General features: G+C 41.3%; 2 protein-coding genes across 2 annotated transcripts; one reads left to right on the top strand and one right to left on the bottom strand.

Moving 5' to 3' along the window:
* Positions 1 to 254: 254 nt before the first annotated feature.
* Positions 255 to 9,034, top strand: LOC133966366 (uncharacterized). Its single transcript, XM_062401279.1, has 5 exons — positions 255 to 520; positions 2,773 to 2,861; positions 5,425 to 5,512; positions 6,064 to 7,963; positions 8,069 to 9,034. The coding sequence occupies exons 1-5, from the start codon at positions 442 to 444 to the stop codon at positions 8,148 to 8,150; spliced, it is 2,238 nt and encodes a 745-aa protein (XP_062257263.1). The 5' UTR covers positions 255 to 441; the 3' UTR covers positions 8,151 to 9,034.
* A 667-nt stretch (positions 9,035 to 9,701) lies between these two features.
* wdr77 (WD repeat domain 77) lies at positions 9,702 to 13,393 on the bottom strand. Its single transcript, XM_062401290.1, has 10 exons — positions 13,013 to 13,393; positions 12,545 to 12,730; positions 12,308 to 12,449; positions 11,886 to 11,935; positions 11,339 to 11,409; positions 10,931 to 10,988; positions 10,610 to 10,687; positions 10,418 to 10,526; positions 10,256 to 10,324; positions 9,702 to 10,169 (listed from the first exon to the last, which is right to left on the bottom strand). The coding sequence occupies exons 1-10, from the start codon at positions 13,119 to 13,121 to the stop codon at positions 10,022 to 10,024; spliced, it is 1,020 nt and encodes a 339-aa protein (XP_062257274.1). The 5' UTR covers positions 13,122 to 13,393; the 3' UTR covers positions 9,702 to 10,021.
* Positions 13,394 to 14,287: the final 894 nt, after the last annotated feature.

Below are 14,287 nucleotides of genomic sequence, written 5' to 3'. Positions count from 1 at the left end.
ACACACACACACACACACATACACACACAAAAATACAGGGAGGCCTCACCTCTGGGGCGTGAAAACGCACGCACGCACACACACAAACAAACACAAACACGCACACACACACGTACACACACACACACACACACACACACACACACACACACACACACACACACACACACACACACACACAGGAGGCCTCACCTATGGGGAGTGAACACACACAGACAGGGAGGCACAGTAGAAGCAGGGAGGAGGCGGAGTTAGCTCCATTTTCTCTGCGTGTCCAGGATCGGTCTCCACAGATCGGAGTAGTCAGGTTCACCTGCAGTCCGGAGCTGCACCTGACGCAGACACTCACCTGAGCTTCACCGAGGATTTACCTGCTGATCCAAAATGCCCCGTTAGTCTCCAGCTGAACCTGCACCAGTCGCCCCAAACCGATCGACCACCATGAAGAAAGGAGCGCTGCATTTTCTGGGTCGGAAGAACCGGTCCCTCTTCGACACCAATATCCAGATCAAGGACAGGGGTGAGTGTTCTCTCTCTCTCTCGGGGCCTTTTGGGTTGGAACAGAAACTTGAGTTAAATCCGTTTGCACGAACCGTTTGCTGAAGCAACCTTTGTACTTGGTGTTGACCTCCATGGACCGGTGCGTAAACGTTCCCTCAAAGTTCACTTCACTTGTGGACGTTATTACAACTCATGGTATTAGTGACCCATTAAGGAAAACCTCCTTAATGTTGGATATTTGAAAGGACGTGTGCTGGTGAGCAGGTCTCCTCCTGGGAATGGGATTCAGCCATGAAAGACCTGTAATGTTAAACTTCTGATTTCATTTCTGCATATAAACTGCTCTAATACAACCTCAGTTAAAGAAGGGATTCAGGTGCAGTGGACAGCAAAGAGAAACATCTGTTACTTCATATTTTTGAAGTTACAATATGATAACATTTACCTCTGTACACACAGTTTAGATGCAGTTTGTGTGAATATAAGTGAACTGTCATCTCAGATTCACAACAAAGTCATATCTAATGGTGATGAATTATTAACTTTATATTGGAAATAAAATTGTCAGAAATTGGTTATCATAGGGCTGAGAGATCAAAATGTCATCACGTCAGGCATTAGAACCAAAGTATTTATTAATATTAATAAAACTTGGCATAACAACATGATTCATACGGTACCAGCTAAGCAAACAGATTGTTGAAAAAGACACTAAATGTACTTTGAGTTGGGACATTTTGCCAAACTGTAAGAGTACCATTAAGTCTTTGAGATGGACTCATTTATAATTTGAATAGATGCCCATGCATTCACTTAACATTAACAATTAAAAAACAAAACCTGAACCACTGCAATTTAATGGCTCAGGAGAAGATAGCTTCAAAGTGAATCACGCAGGTTGGTATAAGCTTCCTGCTAAACTGCTTAGTCCACGTTACCTTTCCTTTCTATCGGCGAGTTCAGGAAACCAAAGCAACTGCCATGCAAAGCTGCATGAGCCTGACCATTTCTCTATTTAAATCAGACTGGTACACAATAAGGAAGCTAATTATTTGGTTATACTGGTTCCATTTTTTCATTTGTTTATTTTCCATTACCTGCTTGAGCATCAAAGGTATTGTCCCACTGCTTGACTACAGAAAGAATGTGGGTAAAAAGAATCCATTGGTTTTCAATGTCAAGCCCTTGGGTTGCTCTTTATTATGACATCATGAAACGTAAAGGCTGACAGAACGTGGAGACTAAGTGGCCCTCAGTTACTCACGTCTTTCATCAGTCACTTAGTGGACCAACAGCATGAGTGACAGTGGAGACAAAAGAAAAGGAATGTGCGACTAAATGTCTCCTCTCCAACCAACCTTAGTAACCTCTGATTGTATCAGTTAACTTGTCTTAGAGCAGAATGTTTTTTCTATTCAGTATTTTTATTATTCTACTAGAGTCGGATGGAGATCAGTTCAACAAAGGCCAGCAGGCCATTTACCAGCTCCATTCATTGCAGATTAATATCAACAATGATTACAATTCGTAAATATGTTAATGTATATTATCACTATGTTTATAAATATGTTAACAATGTATAAATATGAGTACAATGTATACATATAATTACCATGTATAAATACGTTAACTTTATATGCATTGGAATATCAATGTTAAGCTGTCAAGTGATGCAATTTATTATAAACAAAATGCAACAATATAGAATTCAATGAATGAAGATTGAAAATTAAAATGACTACAATTTACATTTGTTTACTTTCATTTCCTGAAGTCAATGACGAATGAGTGCAGCTTCTCAAAGGGCCCTTGATTTCTATCTGAACATCATTGTGTGATATGCTACAAGTTGCATCGCACTTGTTGGGTTCACTTGTAACTGAGGTTTCTCCTCAACACAACACTGAAATACATATCAAGATTTCACCTGTGTAACTAATAACTATTCAGTTGTCAACAACAAAGCCAGAACAGCAGGTGAGATCACAGGGTAGGTTATCATCTTGACTGACAGCCTCTAAGAGTCCACTCTGGTATCTCATTACCTGCACAATGAGCAGAATGCACTAATCCTAGAAGAACAATGCACAGTTGGACAGTAAATGGCAGTTTTGGAGGGTTACCAAGGTTACTGCCCCCGTCATGAGTCTTTTCTCACCAAATTATTCACGTGGCTTTGAACAGAAACGGCTCAAATTGTCCTTGGAAACTTGCTTTGATGTCTGACATCACTGTCCGGGTAATAATGCTCCTATTTTTCTATTTCCTCAGACAATGTGGAGTTGGTGCTGGACTCACCAACGATCCTTGAGTCAGGGACTGCCAGTGTTCGGGCCAGACCCGGAGTCAAACATCATGCCGTGAGTACTTCAGTGGAGTCATTGTGGTCCATAAACTGCAGATATTCACATTCATCATAGTCTCTTATGGTGAACTTGGATATATGTGTCTCAGCAGTCTCCCACCTGTGGTTTACCAATGTACAGAATACTGACCTTAGCTTACCTTAACCACGCATCAGCAGAACTGCACAGATACAAAGTAACTGACACTTTATCGTTTGGCAAACAGAAACACAAGAGTTCAGCTCAGAGCTGTGTAAGTTGAACTGTCAATACCTCTCATTTACTCTCCTGGGATTGAGAATACTGAACTGTTTCCTTGTTGTTCTGCTATTCTGCCTTCCAGAGTGCAACATAGGAAATAGAGCAGGGAAATAATATTTCAAAAAGCAAGAATTAATGATAAAAGTTTAAAATGCACTGAATAATAGTAGCAAGTTAGTAAGTTATTCAATTATGTAATAGGAACAACTAAAGTCACTGACAATGAGTGAGAGAGGGAGAACATATCTCAGCAACTTTACCTTCAGGAACGAAGTCAGGGATGATTTTGAGTTACATGTAGTCTATGGGAGTGTTTACATTTGATGCTGCTTATTACCTCTACTTCTACCTTTATAATATATTTATTTACTTGAACAGATGTCCATTACAATTAATATTTTCTTATCAGATTAGGGTTTTGCATAAACATATATTATAAGCTAATGAGATAAAGCACATTGTTAAAGATTAAAGCAGCCATTCCTAACCTTTTGGACCTATCAAAAATTATGACGCAATTGAAAACCTATTAAAATCATTGTGTAGTAGTGGTCCCTTGTACAGAAGAACACTCATGGAGGGTATTCTAGTGCGTTTAGCTGATCAAATTTGAGTGTTTATTTTGTAATAGAGTATCTTTACACTGTGGTATTTGTAATTTCACTAACCAACACAGGGATAGGGTTAGGGGTTAGGTTTATACAAGGGTAATAAGATACTGTGCACCTGTTGACATGGAAGTATTCCCTTGAAGTGGTTTGCATGGATTCACCTTCTCTCATAACATTACCAGTCCTTATGACAGTCAGTCCTTCCATTATATAATGATGGTGCAGATATAAACAAAGAGCTCGTCCCTAGCTGGGTTCACACACCTTGGTTGGGAGTGTTCAGTGAATGTGTCTGTGGCATGTGTTGGTTGTGGCACACCCAGCAGCACATGGGCAGGACAGCTTAAGTCTGCCGCGACAGATGAATGTGAGTCATAACACAAGGAACAAACGGATGAAATCAAACTGGATTGTGCGCCATCTTCGATGACACACCCTCGGCCGGAGGTGCAGTGTTCATACTTTAACGAGAAGAATCCTTGTTGTTATAATTAAGAGGGGGTAGTTACCAGTCTATATTTACTGTCAGGTAGACGTCCAGCTGACTTCCCTGAAACCTTTTTGGAAAGTGTGATTGCAGCAAAACCAATTTTATCTAGAGTTTGAGTAGTACATTACATTTCATTAAGCGGATGCTTTTAACCAAAGCGACTTACATTAAGTGCTTTGTGTGGTGTAGTAGTGTAGTTTTATAACATCTATGTTACATCTTTATGTCATTATCATTATATCACCAGCCTATTTATTTGGACAGTATCGTGGACTGAAACTAGTGTGAGATTGTTATTGGATTAGCATATTATGCATCATTGGGCTAACAACAGATTAACATCAAGAGTCACAGCAGTAAAAGACGTTGTGTTGTTGGAATGATTTTCTGCCTGTTGAAGGGCAAATGCCCTGTGAAATCTCATGGAGCTTTGTTGTGTCAACACAGTGTGTTTGTCATTGATTGTGTTGGGGCTGTTAAATCTGAAATCTCTCCATTGCTCTCGACCCTCATTTTTAACATTCAGATGCACACACACTCCCACGAATGGAAACACATAGACACATTGGTATCTGAGTGACAACCCAACATTATCTCAGCCAGGCCTTCTTAAACACTAGACAATGTGTTGAATAACAGGTGTATCCTCTGATTCACTCCGTACTCATCACGACTTTGGTATGTGAAAGTGTGATGTAGAACCAAATCTTGCTTAATAACCTGTGACCTCCGCTTTCATTGTGATAAATCATGAAAATTTACATAAAAACATCCAAAATGCACACACTATGAAAACATTGAGATGTAATGAGTCAGAATACATTGGGTTGTCTTCGGTGAAAAGCTTATTTTTACAGGTTTATTTAAAACTATTGTAAACAAGGCTGTGAAGGGCTGTACATTAGGGGTCCTCATCATACCAAAACTTAAAAAAGTTAATATTATTCGAAAGCAAGTTTTTCTCTCTTGATACTAATGATGTAACAAGTATGTACTGTATGTGCTAACCTGTTCACTGGGAACATTGAGCTCTACAGTAGCTTGAAACTGGTTTGTCCACTCAAGGACTCAATAGTTGGTGAATGAAAAATATATTTTCAGTTCCTCCACAAAGTTTTACAGAGAGTTTGTTTTATCTTTTCTTGAACCGTGCTTTGTTTCTTGTGCTTAAGAAAAACCAACAGTCTGACTTTGTTTTCCTTTCCCCCCCTCACAGTCATCTGATACTTTTCAAGGGTTTGCTGTCCCAACACCCAAAGTCCCTCTCCTTCCCCCTGTCAATGGTCTAAAGGCCAATGGTTCAGGTGAGCGTCCAACAATCAGATATGTACTTTAGGATCATCACAGCAAAGGTTAGACATCTCTTACATACACTCTGAGGAGCCGGATCTTTTGTGATGCTGCTACTCAGTCAATTGCTTTATAAAGGCTTTATAATGTGGAGCAGGTAAATGTTTACCCAGGGAATTTCGCAATAGCCCTCCTGAATCCCTGAACAGTTTTACCAGCTGGCAAGCATATTTACAAAATGGAAGTGTGTTAATTTCTGGAAGGAAGAGAATATCGTTCCTTTAATTTGAGCTGTAAGCAATTCTGAATTTAAGTGAGATTCTTATCTTAGTTGATTCTACTATTATTACCATTGCTACAGACAAGGGATCCTTATATCAAGAGTCTTTGTAGGAGTTTTTATGTATTTCTTTATTGCATTTGTCACGTACTAAACATATCTCACTTAGTTTATAACACTTGTATTGTATACGAAAGCTTAAAACATGGGGCAGAGGCACATGTTAAACCCTGAAGTTCTCCAGCCATGCGGAAATTTACTCAGGATCTCTCTCTTCTTTCACAGGGTGGGAAGATAGGCTGTCCAATGGATCTGTTATATCTGTGCCTGACCTCATGGAGGGGGAAATAATTGTTCCTCCTCCTCCTTCTATTGCACCACCACCTCCTCCAGGGACCTTTATCCCTCCTCCCCCGGACTTCATGGGTGACCTAAACAGTCTGGGCCTCTACGCACAAAACCCCACTTCAATGGCACCTTATATGGACGAGGATCTAGATCTTTTAAAACCACCACCAATGGCTCCACCAAAGCCTCCATCTACTGGCTCTTCTGGCTCTGGCTCTGCCTCATCCGTTCTCAGTTCACCACCAGCCAAATTTCCTGAGAAACCAAATTTTTCCCCTGCACAGCCCCCTACTGAAAAGCAACACAAGACTTATAAGGCACCACCTCCAAAGCCCATCAGACTGTCCTCCATGTCCAACCTTGAACTCCCGCCACAGACTCCTGCCCCGCCTCCCCCTGAGCAGACCCCCACACGCTCGTCCTTTAATCCCCAAAACAAAGCAAAGCTTTTCACTGTTCCTCAACACTCAATTCTCAGCGGGTATAACAGTCCTGACCAGATACCCAAGCAGATGTTGCTCCTGGAAGATTCTGGGTCTGTTAAGTCGGCCCCAGTGCGTGCCCAGTTGGATGGGAAAGTCTCTACACCAACAAAACCGGTTTCCAAAGATCCACAGGTGTTAAAAGAGAACTTGCAAACTACGCAGCCCTCTCCACCTTCCCTCCCGGCATCAAACCAGGAGACTCCAAAAGGGACAGTTTTGGCACAGCCGGTAGTAACCAAACCTCTCCCGACTCCCCCGCGGATCTCACCACAGCTCCTGAAAGTGAACAGTTCAGAGACTAGAAGGGACACACTGGAAGAGTCTCCAAGTCGAGGTCGTAAATATAGTCCCTTATTAGATCGTAAACTGCGCAATCTGAAGAATAGCGAAACCAACGGGGCCCGAGAGGGACCTGCGGCGTCCCCCCTGGCTCTCTTAATGGCAGCCAAAGAAAGAGAGAAACACAGACCAACCCATTCTCTGTCACGGGAAAACAGTGCCAAGAAGAACGAGCAACCAAGCACAAGTATTTACCAAAGCGACTCAAGTCCCAATTCCTTTGTTGTCACCCCAAGGTCAAGCTCATCCTCTTCTCCTACATCTCAAGAAAGAATAGAGGACAGGCTAGAGTCTGCAACTAAGCTTCCTGAAAAATCTAGCAGCCCTGCAATGGTCAGGGATCTGATGCAATCTACCAGTCCAGCTCTAAATAGGATCACAGCAGCTGCAACCACACGAGCAACAGACCTGGATCGGCAGAAACACAACAGAGAGCAAACACCCCCAAAGACTCAATCTGCACAACCTGGGGTTAGCCAAGGGGAGTTAAGTTTGCCACTTCTCCCTCCTCCTCCAGGGTTTGATGATTTAGAAGAGTTTATGGCGCCCCCTCCTTCCATCCCTCCACCTGAGCCTCCTAGGATGAAGCCACCAGCACCACCAATCAGCCTCCCTCCTCCAGCTCCAGCTCCACCCCCTTCTCCAAAACCTCCACCCCCAGCAGCTCCAAAACTCCCACCTGCTAACATCGATGTCAAACCAAAGCCCCACAAGGTCCCTACTCCGCCACCATCCAGTCTCTCTCCCAATCAGGCCACACTACTGAGCATCTTACAAAAGAAGATGCTGGAAATGGACCACAAAATGGCCCCTGCGACAACGGCAGAATCCAGCTCTGATGACTGGGGAACCCCCCTGTCGGATGAGTCCAGTAAAATCCCTGTACCCAGAACCACTCCGCAGAGCAGGAGTAACACTGTAGTCAACAAAACAGCGACATTAGACATGCGGGAATTAGAGAGTAAAGTGGCCAAAAAGTATCAGGAGACATCCTCGCTGAAAATCCCCAGCAGGTAAGACTTCAAGTGCTTAATCAAAAGGCCTTTACGTTTTAACTTGATGCCCAGTATTTGGGTGCAGGAGCCACTCATAATCCCAAATGTCTGTTTCTTTTTCAGTAATGGACGATCAAAACATCAGTATGGAATGACCTTTACAGTTCGGCCTGGAACCAAACAGCCTATCACCCCCCATTTTTAAATAGGATTCTTCAACATGTGTAGAAATTAGACACATTCGTGCAATGTCCATTGCATATGAATATATCATGTGATTTTGCATTAGCAGTTTGTATAATGGGGAAAAAGCACTTTGAACAAATTAATGATATGAATGTGTTCGGTAAATATGTTCAGAATGTCTCATAATAGTTATGAGAATGCTCAGTTATAAAATATGTTGTATATAAGTATTGCTCAATTTTCAAATTGCGCTGTGTCACTGTCGTACAATAAGTCTCAATGCCTTATGGGTAATATTCATAGTATGAGCAAAATCTGTTAATAAAACGCTTAACGCTTAAGTTATTCACAGCTTTAAACTTAAATCTACATTACGCCGTAATTTCAATTAATTCATAGATTTGTGATTCCCGATTGTAGAATACAATAATTTAAAACTTAATTATTGTGGCTTTTGCTTTAATTGCCTTTCCAATATATGCAATGTTCTTCCACTGTTACATGTAAATTACATAGATCCACTAGAGCAAAGTCGTCAGTGTCGGAGCATGCTGATCTCTCAGTAGGATTGTTTCTCATTCAGTTAATGTTCCAACATTGGATTAAATGTTATATGCTGCGGTTGAATGTCTGTTTGTGTTGCGGCGTTTGAGTAGTTATTCATGTACATATGTTTGTATAAGAAAACTTGGATATTATGAAACGCTGAATAAACAGTGAGGTTCAAAACCTATGGACCCCACTGTGCATGTAAAGCTTATGTAATCAAAATATTTAAAATCTATTGGTTATGAAGTAAATCAGTTCATGTAAATGAAATGTTGCCAACAATTCCTTAATTTGAAATTAATTCAAGCAGTAATTGCCAGTCTTAATAAACGTCCTTGAGTTTTTGGTGCACAATGTTACATTTTTGGGTCCAAAAGATACAAAATGTTTAACTGTCAATGATTTTTTCCTTCTTAAATCTTTGTTACCTACATAGATCATCAGATTAAGAAGAAGACAAACCAGAAATCAGGAACTGGCAACAGCTACAGGACAAAAGCAAAATGTAAAGGAGTGCCCATGTCACTGGTCGAAAAGCAGTTCCGTGGAATAACACTGTTTAACCATGGTGGGCCTCACTGCGCCACTTATTTCCGTGCTGTTTACATCACTACTGATCCAAGCACATTGATTACCATGGTAACGTTTTTATTATGATCTAGGCGGTACGTTGGGCCGTTGCCATGCGAGAAAGATTACGACACTGAAATCCAGTCAATAACGTCACTCCACAGATGAGACACCTTTCCTGGGACTGAGCAAATCAGACGTGTAATCCTGTTCACTTCTGAGCCTACCACCCACATCAACATACTGACACACTTATGGCCTCTTGTGACCCAATGGTGGGCTACAGGAGAGTCTCTGTAACAGAGACAATATGGAGCATATGCTGATGGTTTATATAGCCTCATTAACACTTTCCATCCCAGTACTACCCAGTACTACTGGGTAGTACTGTTCAGTCTTGCGGTTGTCATTATAGACTAGATTCCAGAAAACCAAAGAATTCTTGCCATCACAACATCAAGTTACCTTTAATGTAAAATTATGCGATACAAATGGGTTGTCTCAAGTGTAATTAAACATGAATGAAAGTACTTTATAGTTTGAAAGAAATAGAGAGTGATACAGAGACCATGACAGAAAACAGCGGTAATGCACCAAGGCTAAATGTGCTGCATATATCTGGAGTACTGGATGACAATTAAGCACTTCAATCCATCTTTCCTCTCTGACATATTAGTTTTAAACTTTTTAGATGCACCCCTGACAAATAGGGGGCGAGTGAAGCGACTTTGTCGATAGTGCTCTTCCAGGGTGTGTGACCAAGTGCTGGGTCTAAGAGGAGGGGTTGGGAGCTTCGGAAGCTGGACCCACAGTGTGATGAAGCACGAGATGATCCCAGCCCACAGTCGTGAGGGTGTCAGAGCCACCGTGGCGCCAGCTCACACTTTTGGCAAAGTCCTTGTGTTGGCGATCTCTCAGTCTACAGTAGAAGAATGTCCAATTAGTCTTTATTTAAAAACGGTGACGGAAAATCTGTAGATTTTAGTATCAAGTGCAAAGACTCACATCTCTTCCAGTTCAGAGTTCAAAACAGCAAGGGAGCAGTCATCACTAACTGTGGCAAGCATGGGAACACTGGAATATAACAGGAAACTACAGTTTAGCGGAGGAGCTGCAACATAATCATTGTTAAATATGTGCAAGAGATTTGAAGAACATTAGATTGACCTGTGTGTGGAGAAGGCGAGAGCATTAATTCTGCGGCTGTGGACGCTCTGTAACCGTGCCGGTTGTGTTCCCTGGAAATCCTTCAGCGTCACTCTACCCAGCTCATCACCTAAAGCACAATCAACATGAGGTACCTGCAGGGACTGACACTTAAATGTTTCTCTGAACCAGTGGTCTCCTACTGAGCCTTACCAAAAGCAATGGTGCTTCTGTGGTGGGGGTGCCAAGCTACAATGGTGGGGGCGCAGGTGGGGGTCTCTCCCTCTTTGACTTAAAGAAAGCAATGGAAGAGGTAGTATCAGAATCATATCTTGACATGGTGTAATGCAACAATTAACTTATCCAGAGAAAGACTATTATATTACGGTTGAATTAAGGAGAGTTATATTATCCAGATAAACCAATGGAGAAGCTTCTTGAGACTGATAACAGTCACTGAGACAAGCTTCTGTTGTGGCAACATAATTCCCAAACTCAACAACCTGGAGAAAACGTGTGAGAAGAGCTGCTCACGTATTTTTGATGCAGGTTTGTCTGGCTTCCTCCGGTCCCACAGCAGTACACGTCCATCCTGATGGAAGGAGGACAACAACAAGGTATAATCGTGTAGTTCTCAGTCTGCTTCTTCACAGTTAATCCCATTTTATTACTGCTGTGGATATAAAACATTAAAAATCCCATTAATCTTTTTCATGCCAAAAAACAGAACAAACACTCAAAGAATCACAACTCTGACAAGTAAAGATCGTTAAATATAAAAAGAGGAAGGGTACACAGTACAGTGCCTTGAAGGTATTTGACCCTATAAAATAAACCATGATTTCAAAATAATAGCTGCTCAGCAATATGTATTATTTGCAAATACACAATGAAAATCATTTCCAATCTTGATCCCAATTCAGTGTTCCATCAGAATCTTACTTGACCACAGGAGATGAAGAGAGACTCGTCTGTGGGACTGCAGGCGACACATCTGACCGGCTGTGTGTGAACTAAAGGAAATAGATAAAGACACGGATTCAATGATTGACTTTATCATCTTTTGTTGAGTCTTGTTAGTTCTGAAATGTCAAAAACCACATTTATTATGCAATAAGCTTTGTAAATAACCCCACAGATTTTAGAATACTTTGGCCAAAACTTTAGACCACTTCAAAAGTATTTAAATAATACAACATTTTAAACGCCGTTGAAATGCAAACACAAACTGGTTGTTATAGGACTTGTGTGCCTGCATCTTGTATTCTCTTAATCTAAGTAAGTGCAATAGTTTGAGGAAATGAAAAATGTCAAAAAGCCTATGAAGCATTTTAGCAAGTAAAAAAAAAAAATGTATCCTGCAAATAACCAAGGAGAATATTTGTTTTTAAAGAGGTTATATATTTTAACATTTCTTGTCGATGGATCTATGCAAATCTGTAAAATCCATAACATTTTGGATGAATTTTTAGAGTTTATGTTCTCTCACCATTGTAGGTGGTGACTACTGTCTCCTGACCGAGATCCCATACTTTAATTCTGTAGAAAGGAAAATGAAAAAGGATGCACTGAGGTGAGAGTGGAATGAAAACAATGTTACTATAATGTTACTCGTTCCGAGAGCATATATCCAGCAGGAACCAACAGTCCTGGACACGTGGTCCTGCCTTTATATTAGAAAATAAGATGTTAACAACAAATTACCAAAGTCTAATAATACCAAACTGCACAAACTCAGATAGCTAAATAAATAAGTCTGTTTTTTTACATCAAGATCAAGACATTATTTCTTCAGAAACTACAGAAATATAGGTCCCTAACCAATGCACATTGGTTTAGTACTTTTTGTGTAATTCTGATAAATTGAAACTAATCAACAGCTTCATTCAGGAGTCACTTTCACGGGCTAACCTGCAGTCCATGCTGCCAGTGACAACGCTGTTCGCTCCAGTTATGGGACTGACAGTGGTGACAATGTCATCGTGCTCATGTTTGGTGAAGCGATTCACGAGCAGACCCTCTTCCTCTGCCAGCTCCCACAGCTCCAAGGCACCTGCACAGTCAAACAAGTCCAGTCAGCCGTGTAAAGTCTGAGTCGGGCGAAACGCTGGATTCATACAGTAGAACCGCTGTGAACGGGCCTCTCACCTGAGTCCGATGCAACAACAACACCCTTTTCCGTCACCCACTTGACATCCGTGACCCCAGCCTCAGTCTGCACACCAGCTTTGCAGAAGCCCTCGTTGGGGGCCTTCTCGGGGTCACTGTAGATCCACACAGATCCCTGCCAGCTCCTGCCAGAGAGGCTGGAAGCACCCAACAGCAGGCTGCCATCTGAAAGGAAAGAGCACCAGGGAGGAAAACAACACGTTTAAAATCAGCAAAAAACTATTTATTTGACACGTTTACTGTTCATCCAGCCACACGCTGTACAGTAAGGAGCCCTGCTGGGCTGATGCATGGGCTCCGGCTTCAGCAACAAAACTGGATGTAGCCTTTTCCTCCGTTGCACTTTGATAACATGCAGCATCAAATCCGTGCAGGTCAGTAAACAGTGACACTAACAGCGTCACCACGTGTTTACCTGTCTAACCTCCATCCCTGGTGTTAGCCTACCTGCTCTGTACTCCGCCGCGCACAGATGCTTCTCCATGCACGCTGGGGCGTTGGGGGGGATGTTCCACCGGTTCTCCTTCACCATGCTTGTGTCCACAGCACTTTTCATCCAGATACCGAAGTGCACTTTAGCGCGAGATCCTGCGTCAGCTAACTAGCGCCAATGTTTCCTTTCGAGGAAGGAAGCAGCTCAGTTTCCGTCTCCGGTGAGTTTCAGAGCAGAACTAACTGATCGTATCGTTACAACACACCGATGTTACTGAGAGAGATACGTTTAAATTACTGCTAAAGTTGCCGCTACGAAAAACAAATGAATGAAGAGTGAGCAGCCACACATGGGACCCGGTGAACAGACACTTCCTGTTCCGGGTCTTTCTCTTCTTCTTCGTCTTTTTCCCCCAGCTTATATGGAAAAGGGGGCATTAGCGCCCATAGATGTTAGCGCCAACCACTACACACACATACACACACACGACACAAGCCAGCGCAGCGGTGCAATTATTATTATAAAACTAAAGAAAGGTAGAGTTACCGATAATAAATTCAAGTAAATTCAAAAAAATGTAAAACCATATTCATTCAAGGTGCATTGTGGCATTTGAGGATGTAAATCTATTGACAACTTGAGAGATGAGTGTCATCACAACAAGACGGAGATACAAACTAACTCAAAGATCGATTCTTTATTTATAATTTTTAATTTTGTTTAATTTAATTAAAAAATGTATATATATATATATATTTACCTCCTGCTCAGAAGTGAAATGCGCAACCCCTGCGCAGAAGTGAATTTAATTTAATTAAAAAAATATATATATTTTTTATTATTTTGTATTTGTTTTGGTTTATTCAATAATGGAAAACAAATGCAAAACAATAAATTCAGACTCAATCCAACACAGGACATGAATATGTTAGGACAGACATGTGTAACCATATTTAAATGAAAAAGCTAATTGTTGTGACATACACTGCATGAAGAAACGGATTTTCGATTAACACCTTATTTGTACAAATAATGCACAAGACTGAAGCATGACACTAAAAGGTAATTGAACCCATTTTCATGGTGTCATCTGCATCACACATGATAACAATAAAGACCCTCCTGTATCCATATGTCTCCTAATTGCTCTCTCTGGCCTGTCATCAGTGATGTTATGTTGTGAACCTATTGATTTTCTATTTGTGTAACTACTACAGAGCTCCTTTTTAGCTGAAATTAATTGTCTCTCGTCCATTCAAGCATCTTTTGTTTCTCAGCTTGCTCTGCTG

Source organism: Platichthys flesus, chromosome 2 (genome assembly GCF_949316205.1).
Source record: "Platichthys flesus chromosome 2, fPlaFle2.1, whole genome shotgun sequence".
Taxonomy (NCBI): domain Eukaryota; kingdom Metazoa; phylum Chordata; class Actinopteri; order Pleuronectiformes; family Pleuronectidae; genus Platichthys; species Platichthys flesus.
The sequence above is the reverse complement of the archived record's forward strand: the minus strand, read 5'-3'. Positions and strand labels throughout refer to the sequence as shown.

Excerpts from the sequence above, each read along its gene's own strand:
- wdr77 (XM_062401290.1), bottom strand. The coding sequence starts at position 13,121 with ATGAAAAGTGCTGTGGACACAAGCATGGTGAAGGAGAACCGGTGGAAC. Across the intron at positions 12,450-12,544 it reads TGTTGTTGCATCGGACTCAG|GTGCCTTGGAGCTGTGGGAG; the intron begins GTGAGAGGCCCG and ends TTGACTGTGCAG. Across the intron at positions 10,527-10,609 it reads CAGAAGCACCATTGCTTTTG|GTGATGAGCTGGGTAGAGTG; the intron begins GTAAGGCTCAGT and ends ATTGTGCTTTAG.
- LOC133966366 (XM_062401279.1), top strand. The coding sequence starts at position 442 with ATGAAGAAAGGAGCGCTGCATTTTCTGGGTCGGAAGAACCGGTCCCTC. Across the intron at positions 521-2,772 it reads TATCCAGATCAAGGACAGGG|ACAATGTGGAGTTGGTGCTG; the intron begins GTGAGTGTTCTC and ends CTATTTCCTCAG. Across the intron at positions 2,862-5,424 it reads CCGGAGTCAAACATCATGCC|TCATCTGATACTTTTCAAGG; the intron begins GTGAGTACTTCA and ends CCCCCCTCACAG.